Source organism: Mauremys reevesii, linkage group 3 (assembly GCF_016161935.1).
Source record: "Mauremys reevesii isolate NIE-2019 linkage group 3, ASM1616193v1, whole genome shotgun sequence".
In the NCBI taxonomy this organism is placed as follows: Eukaryota; Metazoa; Chordata; order Testudines; family Geoemydidae; genus Mauremys; species Mauremys reevesii.
This window is the reverse complement of record NC_052625.1, coordinates 85,636,260-85,648,309: the sequence shown is the minus strand read 5'-3', so window position 1 is coordinate 85,648,309 and position 12,050 is coordinate 85,636,260. Positions and strand designations below refer to the sequence as shown.

The 12,050-nt window shown below is 36.9% G+C and overlaps 1 protein-coding gene across 15 annotated transcripts in view; it reads left to right on the top strand.

The window, feature by feature from the left end:
• Positions 1-12,050, top strand: part of AFDN (afadin, adherens junction formation factor) — a 187,852-nt gene that overhangs the window by 90,359 nt on the left and 85,443 nt on the right. For all 15 annotated transcript variants that reach the window (XM_039528922.1, XM_039528921.1, XM_039528919.1 and 12 more), the window contains one exon: positions 10,501-10,595. In XM_039528922.1, the coding sequence (XP_039384856.1) occupies positions 10,501-10,595 (95 nt within the window). The remainder of the gene's footprint in view (positions 1-10,500; positions 10,596-12,050) is intronic.

Below are 12,050 nucleotides of genomic sequence, written 5' to 3'. Positions count from 1 at the left end.
ATGGAAAATCCACTTTAATAGTGGTAAAAATGTTCCAATGGCTGGCTACCTTCAGACTGTTAAAAATTTAGGCCTCATTTCCAGTCTGAAATTGTCTAGCTTCAACTTCTAGCTATTGCGTCTCATTACACCTTCCTCTGCTAGATTGAAGAGCCCATTATCAAATATTTGTTGCCCATGTCGCTACTTTTAAACTATAATCAAGTCCGTCCCCCCCTTAATATTCTCGTTAAGCTAAATAGACCGAGCTCCTTGAGCCTATCACTATAAGGCATGTTGTCTAATCCTTTAATCATTCTCATGGCTTTTCTCTGGACCCTCTCCAACTTAACATCCTTCTGGAATTGTGGATACCAGAACTGTACACAGTATTCCAGCACTGGTCACACCAGTGCCAAATATATGGTTAAAATAACCTCTCTATTCCTACTCGAGATTCCTTTGTGTATGCACCCACCCACTCCTTTTGGCCAGTGTCACACTGGGAGCTCATGTTCAGCTGATTACCTCCAAATCTTTTTCAGAGTTACTGCTTCCCAGGACAGAGTCCCCCATTCTGAGCTAAGGGAAACATATCTAAACATATGACCTTTATGGTTGCTGCCAAAAGATATTTGAAAAAAAATCTAATTTAATAATTATTCAATGTAAAATTCCATGGGGGATGAGATGAGGAACCACAGCAGGGCTGCACTGTTATAGGTCTCCAATTTTAAAGCTCTGCTCATAACCTGCTTTACAAATCATTGCAGTGTTCTTTGATCGTCCCGTTAATGTAACATAATATGCAGTTATAGCCTATTTTGCCAAACAGGAGAAGCGTGCAAAGCAGCTTGCTTACTACTTGAGAAACTATTATGGTAAAACCTTTACCAATACACCATTTCCCAATTTATTTAGCAGTTCTTTTATTTTGTCTTTGTTCTATAGAGCACTTTAAAGACAGTAGTGATTTTTTATCAGCAGTGCTATTACAGTGTGTAAGTGTATATTTAATCTTTGCTTGGTGAAATAATAATCCCTCTGCAGACATTTGGCATCTGGCGCCATTGTTTTATGGAACTTACTCCAGTTTCACAAAGAGCATAGAGTTGAAAAGCCTCATGAAATCTTGGTTGATTACAGAGAGTAGATTTCATCATGGAGGAATAACTCGCATTACAATTTCAGGTTTTCCACTCAAGCAGTTTTTTTGTTCTTTAAAATATATTACTTAATGTATTTTTCACCAATTCCTACTATAGGAAACTATATTTAAGATTGTGGAAGATGCCTTTCCTTTGTTGGATCTCTTCGTATATTAGAGTCTGTATATTAAGCTGTTTTCCAATTTTAAAAGTCTTCTGTTTTACAGCAGAAGTTACCTCCTCACTAGGTGTGTACTATTGTCACAATCCTAACCATCTAGGCTGTCTTGTCACAAGGGCCTGGCAGACTTTATACAGAGTAGATTCACGCCACAATTGCAACTACTGCCTGATAGTTGTGCATTTTGCTGCCAGATGCATCCCTCACATTCTGTCTAGTGTATAATCTTGTTAGCCTTAAAGCTGTTCCATTCACGAGAGCAGTTGACTAATGAGTTGGGATGCAAAAATGTACATCAATTATCTTTGGTATCATCCCTGGTGCTTTTTCCCGCTGTATGTTTCGCAAATATAGCTCTCACATAAACAATGGGAAGTTAAGGATAATGGCCCAGTGACCAAATTAGGAGTGGGGAGGTTGGGATCTGGAGTCAAATGGGCACAGGGAGTAGAGTTGATGTAGCTGGAGATGCAGAATGACTGGTGTATATAGGAGGCTACAGTATACCCTCTGAAACCTGGATTGCGATTGTACCAAATAATTTCTTCTCCCACCCAAAGAAAGAATCTGCAGATGAAGCTCCAGTTCTTGGGACTCCCTCACAAACCCAGGGTTCGATTGATGGGCACAGGTCATCCAGGCAACACCAGTAGCTCTCCAGAATTCTTCCATAGCTTGTCTCAATTTACCAGAACCATTTTTATTGGAATTAAACACCTTGTAATGGTGAATTGAGAAGAGCTATGATAATATTGTTTGACCTATTGCCTGGTCCCATCAGATACAGCAAAATAAGAGGAGGTAAAAGAAATCTGACTGCTGCCTTGGTTCAGGGCTCCTGACCAGGCTGGTCTCAAAGACCAAATTTCACGGCTATGAATATTCTTGGTGGTGTGGAGAGACATCTTGTCAATCCCAGCAGTTCAGAAATCATGATTTTTTTAAAAAAAAAAAACCTTTTCACTTATGAGCCTTTAGAATTCATGTTTTCAAGATTTGCTTTGCATCCGGAGGTCTAGAAACTAGTTTTAAATAAAAGATGAAACTCTTATACAATAACTGAACTCCAGGAGTTCAGACTTTAAGAAAAACATGAAATATTGTGAGAACTGGCAACACTAGCAGAGGCAGGAGGTATAATTAAGGAGGAAGTCACTTACAGTGGCTGAGAAAAGCTGCAGAAACAGCCAGGCACGCTACTGTCAACACCTTAGCTCAGTGGTGATTCTCTGTTTACAGTTACATTTTGGGGCCCATCAGGTAGACAGTGTTTAATCCATTTAATATGTTACATGTAAATTGTACAGCATTCTAACTTTTAGTTAAAATATTTTGACGTACCAAGTCAAACAAATTACAGAAGTATATAATATATTACATCAACACTATTCCTTTATCGACCAAACTTGTAATATCATTTAAAAAAAATATCAAGTGGGGCCTGGTTTATACCTAAAACTTGCATTAACCTAGCTGTGTTCCTGAGGGCTGTTGAAAATTTCACACCCTAAGCACCATAATCAGGTCAACATAATCCCTGTTGTAGAAGTAGCTAGAACCACATAACAATACTTCCATCAACCTAGTCACTGCCTCTGAGAGGTTGACTGCCCACATTGATGGAAAAACCCTTTCCGTCAATGTAGAAACATGTACACTATGTGCTACACCAGCAAAATTGCAACACCCTAGCTGTGCCACCGTAATGGCTGTAGTATAGACATACCCTTAGTTTGACAGGATTAGCTGTAGTTGATAGAGAGATTTAAGATAAACAGCAGTAAGACACACTTCAGTTGAAATAAAAGTATCCACACAGGTTTGACCAGTTAAATTTACAACTAAATCTGTATGTAGAATTTAATCAAAAAAATATGAATGATGATTGGAAGTTGTTTAAGAACACTTTATTAGGTGCCTAAAAAGTCTCAATGCCACAAGAAGGCCATATTGGTTAAAAATGCAACCGGGTTTAGAGGAGTTGTGAAGGTAGCTATGTTAGAGAGAGAGAGAGAGAGAGAGAGAGATAAAACAAATAGAAGAAAGGGGAAGCTGATAGTAATGAATATAAATCAGAAACAAGGAATTGTAGAAAACTGATAAGAGAAGCAAAGGGATACAAGGAGAAATTGATGGCCATCACAATTGAAAACCAGTAAGGAGGCATTTTTAAAAATATATTAGAAACAAAAAGAATCATAACAATTGTATTGATCCCTTACTAGATGGAAATAGTGGAATTATCAATAATACGGCAAAGTCAAACACGTTCAATAAATATTTCTGCTCTATATTTGTGGGAAAAACAGGTGATATAGTCACATATAACACTCTTTCCAGTCCACTAGTATCTCAAGAGGATGTTAAACAGGTGTTTCTAAAGTTACACATTTTTTTTAAATGAGCAGGTTATATAACTTGCATCAAAGAGTATTTAAAAGATCTGGCTGGACCATTAATGTTGATTTTCAGTGAGTATTAGAACATCAGACAGGAACATCAAGGGGGTTGGTCCCTCAAGGATTGGCTCTTGGCCCTATACTATTTAACAGTTTGAGTAATAACCTGGAAGGAAACATAAAATCATCACTGATAAAATTTGCAGATGACTCAAAAATTGGAGTGGGGTAAATAATGAAGAGGACAGGTCACAGATACGGAATGATCTGGAGTGTTTGGTAAACTGGGTGCAAGTAAACAATATATATTTTAATATGGCAAAATGTAAGTGTGTGTGTGTGTGTATGTGTGTATATATATATATAAATATATGAACAAAAAAATGTAGGCCATACTTACAGAATAGGAAAAAGCAGTGACTCTGAAAAAGATTTGGGAGTTGTGATAATCAGCTGAACATGAGCTCCCTGTTCGGTGCTCTGACCCAAAGGGCTAATGCGATCCTGGAATTGCAGCTGCTATTGGAATACTATGTCCAGTTTTTGTGTCTACAGTTCAAGAAGGATGTTGATGAGTAGAACCACGAGAATGATTAAAGAATTAGAAAACCTACCTTGTAGTGATAGACTCAAGGAGCTCAATCTAATTAGTTTTACAAAGTGAAGGTTAAGGGTGACTTGACTGCAGTCTACAAGCATCTACATGGGAAGCAAATATTGATAATTGGCTCTTCTGTCTTGCAGAAAAAGGTATAACACGATCCAATGGCTGAAAGTTGAAGCTAGACAAATTTAGACTGGAAATAAGGTGTACATTTTTAACAGTGAGAGTAATTAACCAGTGGAACAACTTAGCAAGGGTCATGGTGGATTCTCTGTCACTGAAGATTTTTAAATCCATGTTTGGATGTTTTTCTAAAAGATCTACTCTAGAAATTATTTTGGGGAAGTTATCTGGCTTGTGGTTTATACAGGAGGTCAAACTAGATGATCACAATGGCCACTTTTGGTCTTAGAATATATGAATCAATGAAGTAAACCTGCCTGGTTTAAATAGATGTGTCCAACATTGCCTTTTGCACTGGTCTAACTTAAAGGTTTAATTTTAAACTGATTTAACTGGTGCTACTCTGTGCATAGCTAGCTAAATAATGTATATATCCAGAGTATGTAATACTGAATTGTAGTATACTTTGTTTCAGGAGTTTACCATCCTCAAATTTATAAATTCAGTGTGTAATATCTTTGAATTGGTAGTTATGAAAGTGGCTATATCTCAGTGGTACATTACACTGATTTTTTTTGTAGCATGATTAAACAAATATATGAAAATTTTGATCAAAACTAGTTTTGCAAAACAAATATTGTATGAAGTTCCACCTTTCATTTTATATTTTTAAGCTAAAAGATGAATGACAAAGCAGCAGGAAAGTTAATAGTGCCGTATATGTTATCAACTTGTTATATTTTAATAACAAAGTATCTGTGGTGGGTTTTGTTGTGGGTTTTTTTAACTGTGCAGGACATGCTTATTACAACTGGAGTTGGTCAGAATTTAGAATTTTGTCAGAACAAAACCAATTTTTTAAAGATTTCCCATGATCCAGGGACTTAAAAACAAAACAAGAAACCACTGAAACATGGTGTTTCTGAAACTAAATATGCTCCACCAGATTTAGCTAATTTTGTCCAGGATCGAAGTGTTTTGTGAAACTTTCAGGTTCAACAACTCAGTATTTCCAGCAAACTAGTTCATCAGAAAATTTCCAGCTAGCTCTAACTACAGCTTTATCTTGTTAGGCAGCATGTTGGTAAATCAGAAATTTTCATGAATGACTATTCCCTGAATAGTTTTAGGTGACACGATCACCTTTGCAGATTTTTATTACTTCAAATAATATTGGTTTTCCAGATGCTTGTGGGCACTTTGTAAGAATGTGTGCATGCAAATACAAATCTTTGAAGAACTTAACACTATTAAGGAAGTCATAGAGAAAATATCTTATCAAGACATTTGAAACATGTAAAATGCCAAGTAAGAAAAGATATAGTTCATTCCCTACACAGTGATCTAGAAAGGTCTGAGCCACATAAATAACCAAGTTTAAAATACACAAAAGCTAATTTGATCTCCCTTCCTAAGGTTTATACTTTCATGTTGGCTTATGCTGTCTATATGCCAAGTTAGCTCTAACCAACTGCATCTAGAGTGAGAATCTGTAAGCATTTTTCTGGACCTGTGCATCTCTGCTAGTGCTACCAATTGTGGCAGATTTAGTGCAGATAGGGTGCAGACATCTTTACCTTGAAGTTTATATGTCTACACCAGTAAAAATTTTAGACTATACCATCATGTATCTGTATGTGTATAAAATAAAACACAGATCAGTGTTATACACTTACTTATTGTGCACCTTCTACTACTTGACATGCAATGTGCCCAATAATGCACATCTCCTAGGAATTTTACAACATTTCCAAGTTCAGAGCTTCAAAAAAAAATTGATAGTTTTAAAATTAGTATCCTGCCAAATAAATATTTCCGTTCAATCTCAAATGTATAATTCCCCCTTGACACACACACATCCCTTCTACCCTTCCCCCAAAAAACCTTCATGGTCTGAGTTCCAGGATGAACCATATTTCCATTCTAGATCAGTGACAGGTTTAAAGTTTGATATCTTTGACCTATTAGGGAAAGGAACAACTTTCTTAAACTATAAGTTTTTGGGGCAGGGATTGTATTTTATGTATGTAAACAAGACCTAACCCATTGTAATAATTAACACCATTGGAATGGGACTGTTACAGGCTTTCCAATGAGAAATGCTGTGTTTGCTTCTATCTGTTGAAAATCCAAGTTAGACCTTAACATTGTGGAATTACGATGAATGGAAAAGTACTTTTCAGAGGTTTCTAAAGTTTTATTAAATTTAGTTTTCTCTCTCTCTCTCTCTCTCTCTCTGCAGCCTGTAAAGTTGTTCTCATGATAACTAAGACACCTGACTTTATTAGTGGATGGATTTTTTTAAAAAGTATTAATTCTTTTTTTTAAGAAACTATAAAATATGTGGCATATGCATGGTGATATAAAAGGTTTTATTGGCTTGGACACTCAATGAATAATGAAGATTTCTGTAATTTAGATAAACGAAAACTTTGAACTCCATACCTTGTATTTGTGTGTAATTATATTTTATGGTGTGTATGTCTATGTAGGAAATACCTGACGGTATGATATAAGGTTTTACTAGTAAGAATGTGTGATATGGAGTCACTATTCACAAGAGATAAAATAATGAATGAGAGATATAGATCATGCCAAGCAAGTGCCTATGTTTATGCCTATAGGTATTTTTTCAGTGGCATACATAACAGAAGAACTATTTTAAAAATATCCCAAATAATAAACCTCTCAAATCCTTTTTCAAATCTCTCTGCATGAAAACCATAGGTGTCTTTGTTAGCATGATTCAAATTCTGGCCTCAGATGACGTCAGTAGCAAACTTTAATTGACTTCAGTGGGGCCAGGATTTCATCCTGAGTCCAGCAATAGAAGGTTCAGCGGAATCTGTAAAAATCTTTAAGTAAACTGGCACTGGAGAATATTGAGTTATTGGTCTTTAAAACTGTGGTATTTTTAGGTGCAGAATAGCTGCCACTAGTACAGGCCTGAAACTTGCATCTTCAGGGCCTCAGCCAGGTGTCATTTGGATCTGTGATGTTGGGAATTCTGAATTTGGGAGGAGGAGGTGGAAACACTTGTAGGTTTAAAAACAAAACTTTGTTGTTTTGAATTTTGTAATGTAAAAATGAGTCCTCAGGAGAAGAATTAATGGGCAGACTGCAGGTGAGATGATCAAAGGTGTATATGATAAATCATCATGTCTGCCATTTATCACATGGATGTTGCCTCCACATTTGCGTGTGCGTGTAAAGGATTGTTTAATAGCTCTTTAAGATACTATAAATGCCCGGAGTTTTTCTTGAAACATCATATGGTGAAATTTTAGATATCTGTAGATTTCCTATTGTGTAACTTTTACCCATTTAAATTAACAAAATGTGCACCCTTCAGAACTACTGTAGTTACCAAAGTTAACACAGTAAATTTCAGTAGGATGCAGTGACTTGAGTTGTGCATTCCTAGTATCAAACATATGGTTAGCTTTTTGCCAGTTGTGCATGCCACATTTGAAGGAATGTATGAGGTAAATGAATGTTCTCTTATTTTTAGCACATAGTCTTGTTTCTTTCTATTCTGCTGTTTCTCTCATCCACTTTAACATTTTTTCTCTCTTCTCCATTATCACTTATCCCTTCTCCTGTGTCTTCCTTTATTTTTTTGGTCTGTATGTGGCTTTCATCAGCTTCTGTGCTGTCTTCTGTGTGCTGGCAGTTAAGTGTAATTCATTAATATCCTGTTCAAGAAAGCACTGGCATATAGTATTGCAAAGATATGTATGTTTGTGAACTTCGTGGGCAGTGCAGACAGCAGTATAGTGGAAGTAAAGCACCTTTGATGAGGAGAGCAACCTAAGAAGATGAATCTGCAAGAGAAGTGCCCTTTAAGGATATGGGCTTCTAAAACAGTCATATATTCATTCAGTGGTTCACTGGTAAAGAAGAACTTGCATATCAAGAGAAACTTGAAAAGAAGTGAGATTGTTTACTTTAAAAAAAGAGATGACTAGAGGGGATGTCATAAAAGTATATACACTGAGTGATAAAGAGAAGGTAGATTAGGTACTGCTGTTTTCTGTATTTCAGAATGCAAGAACAAGGGGGGACGTTCAATTAAATTGAAAGGTAACAGATTCAAAACTGATAAAAGGAAATACTGTCTCTACACAAAGCAAAATTAGACTCTGGAATTTATTGCCACAAAATGTCTTTTGAAACCAAGAATAGAGCAAAAAGGGATTAGACAGTCATGGATAATAAGAATATTTGAAGTTTTGATAATTAATGTGAACAAAAAAATGGAATGAATATATGATTTCGTGCTTCAGGGTTTAGACCAATATCTATTAGAGATTGGGGATGAGAGGGTAATCATCCCAAATCTGCCTACATTGGGGCTTCTTGCAACTTTTCTGAAGCATCAAGTACTGGTTGCTGTCAAAGACCGAATACTGGGATAAATGGACTGTGGGTTGATCTAGTCTGGCAGTTCCTGTGTTCGTAGACAGAGACCTGAAAATGTAGGTTAACAAAAGCTCAGGAATTAGTGATTTTTAAGGGGCTTTCAGGAATCTGTGCTAAACTGTAATACTTAGTTCTGGACTATGAATAAATTTTCAATTTCTGACTGATAAAATGTTGTCAAATGAATCATGGGTGTGGAAGAATGTGGATACACTATACCTACCTCTTGTTTTCAGATGCTGAAGCATAAAATTGATTTGATTTGCTATAAAAGATGTGTAGTGGGGCTGTTTAAATGACATGTATTCTAGACATAGAATTGTTCCCCAAACTGAGTTTCAATACAATAATTTTGAGAGATTTCCAGTAGCTTTTGTCCCCATGAAGATCCCATATCTATTGGTTTCCATTTTAACTTACAAAATTACCACTCCCCCATTGAAGAGCATTTCTACATGTGCTGTAATTTGAATAACATTCTCTAGTGCTTTTGTGTACAGACTGAAACTAAAAATAATTGGTATGCTATTTGTAGGCAACAATATTTTTCATCTCGTGGCCAGCTGTGTGTCCCATTCTAGATATCAGACATAGAGATTTTGAACTTCTGCACTTGTTGTTTTTTTTTGGGGGGGGGGGGGAAGTAAGATGCATAAGTTTCCATTAGCATTAAAGGCTGTAATACCTACCTGTAAAATGAGTTTGTGTATATGCATGAAAATCAATGGTAGATGGCTAGAAGAGATGGCAGCTAAGTTCTCTCCTCTTTGATATGTCTCACTAAAAGGGGTGTGTATGTATGTGCGCACATTTGATTTTCTTTGGTGGGAAAGGGAGAGGTAGGGGCTAGTGTGTACATTTTAAAGAGAATAATACTCTTAGGGTCTCCGGTTCCTCTCTTATCCCTGGTTTCATTTTCTGCAAGATCAAAATGTAGGTCGCTGGGACTAAAGATAAGCTCAGGAGGAACATTACTGCAGTCAGTCTTCTTACAATGTATCATAATTGTCATTTCTCATCCATGAGAAAGAAGCTGACACATAGGCATATGTTTAGTAGGGTAACAGTTTTTACAAGGATTTTTTTTTTGGCTTTTTGACTTATTTCAGCATCTGGTAAAGGGGAAAAAATTGGTCTCACAGGCTACCTGACACAGTGATGGAGGTATTGATGGCAATATTTCTAATTTCATTAGAGGTGCTGTGGTAGAGACAATGTGGTGCTGACATCTACACATTTCATACAAATATTTTTTAAATCCTTATTTTTTTTCTTTCTCTGTTCGTATATATCAGAAGCTTGAGGAAAATGACTTCCTCTATATTGTAAGCTACTGTTTAAGCACAAATGGAAATATAAAAGAATATGTACAGTAGAAAGCTCTAATGAAAAGATTTTCCTTTCTGTAGTTGCTAAAGCAATTTTCTTTTGCATAGGCTTTCCTATTTAATATTTACCATCCATATCTTTTTTCACATAAACTTGAGCAACTCTTCAGTGTTTCTAACGAAGTTTAAGGACACAAATTAGATTAATTTTTGGTTAACATTAATTCAGAATTAGGTGTTTTGAGTTTTGTAATATTAATTAGAAATAATCAAGCTATAATATTTGCAAATCAAGTGCTTTACACTTACTCTACAGATGGTTCTGACTCCAGAGATAAGCCAAAACTCTATCGTCTACAATTAAGTGTCACTGAAGTTGGAACTGAAAAATTTGATGACAATTCCATCCAGGTGAGGAAAAATAGCCTCAAGTGAAAGAGCTGATCTGAACTTCAACCAGTCACATGTGTAATCCTGGGAACTAGCTCAGTTCACTGAGGACCATAACTATTTAATTATTTAACCCCCTCAGCATGGGCCTCAGGCTTTCCTGTTAGTAAGCATTAATTCAAAATGCATTTAAAAAAAGCCACTCTGTACCTACCAATTTACTTCATCCTGACCACATCTGGCTGACATGACTTGCCTTTAAAAGTCAGAAGGGCATATAAATCTAAATGCAAACACAAATGATTTTCTGTTGCTTGGAATGCTTTGATTTGTTTTTTCCATTTTGCTTAAAGAAGAGACTGAAGGCTTGATCCTTTAAACACAAAAATGAATACAGGTAGTCCTTGGGCTTGTGACACAATTGGTTCCTGAAAATTGCGTCATAAGTCGAAACGTCGTAACTCTGAACCGCAGTCCACTCCATTGCGTGACCAAGCATCGTAAAGTTGAAACCAATTGTCGTACATTCAATCAGAATGCCTCACAGTCTTTAATGTATTTATCCTCACAACAGCTCTGTGATCTAGGGAAGTACTGTTATCCCCATTTTACAAATGGGGAACTGAGGCACAGAGAGACTGTAACTTGTCCTGAGTCACACATGTTTGTGGCAGAGGAGTCTCTCATGTCCCAGGCTACCACTCTAACCACTGAACCATCCATCCTCATCCACTTTACTAGTATGTAAGTATTTGCAGGTTCAAGTCTTTTATCCACAAAAGGACTCAGGTGTTGCAATATCTACCTTTTAGACCTCTTGAAAATTACTGGAATTCACAAACCCTGAGTTTTAGTTGCTTAAAACGAATGGGAAGATAGAAGTACCTGGAGAATGGGATCCACAAAAGTCAGCTCGCTAGTTGGGGAGCTACCTAAGCCCCACCCCTCTTGGATCCAGGCTGCGGGGAAATGCCTATCTCTGTTAGTGATCTGCATCTGGGAACCCCTCACCAGGAGTCAGGCAGCTTAGACATCCAAGCAGTTTCTTGCAAGAAAGACTTAAGTGCCTGCCTAACTCCACACAGATGGCTGTGGTAGAGAGGCCTCCCTTATCCCAGTGACTGGGGTACTCACTAGAATGTGGGAGGCCTTTTCTCAATTCTCCTTGCTTCCTGATGAGAAGGCATTTGAACAAGGATCTCCCATATCTCAGGTTAGTGCTCTAATCATTGGTCTTATGGGATAATCTGACATGGGCCGTCTGTCTCTTGTTGAAGCCATTCCACTTTAATAAAATATTATTTGGGCCGGAAGCTGTGAGAATCATTCTCTAATCCAGTGACTAGGTCATTCACCAGAGAGCTGGTAGACCCCTGTTCAAATCTCTTCTTATTAGAAAGAAGAGGGAATTGAACTGGAGTTTTCCCATCCCAGGTGATTACCCTAACTACTGGGCTAAGAGTTACAAGGGAGGCC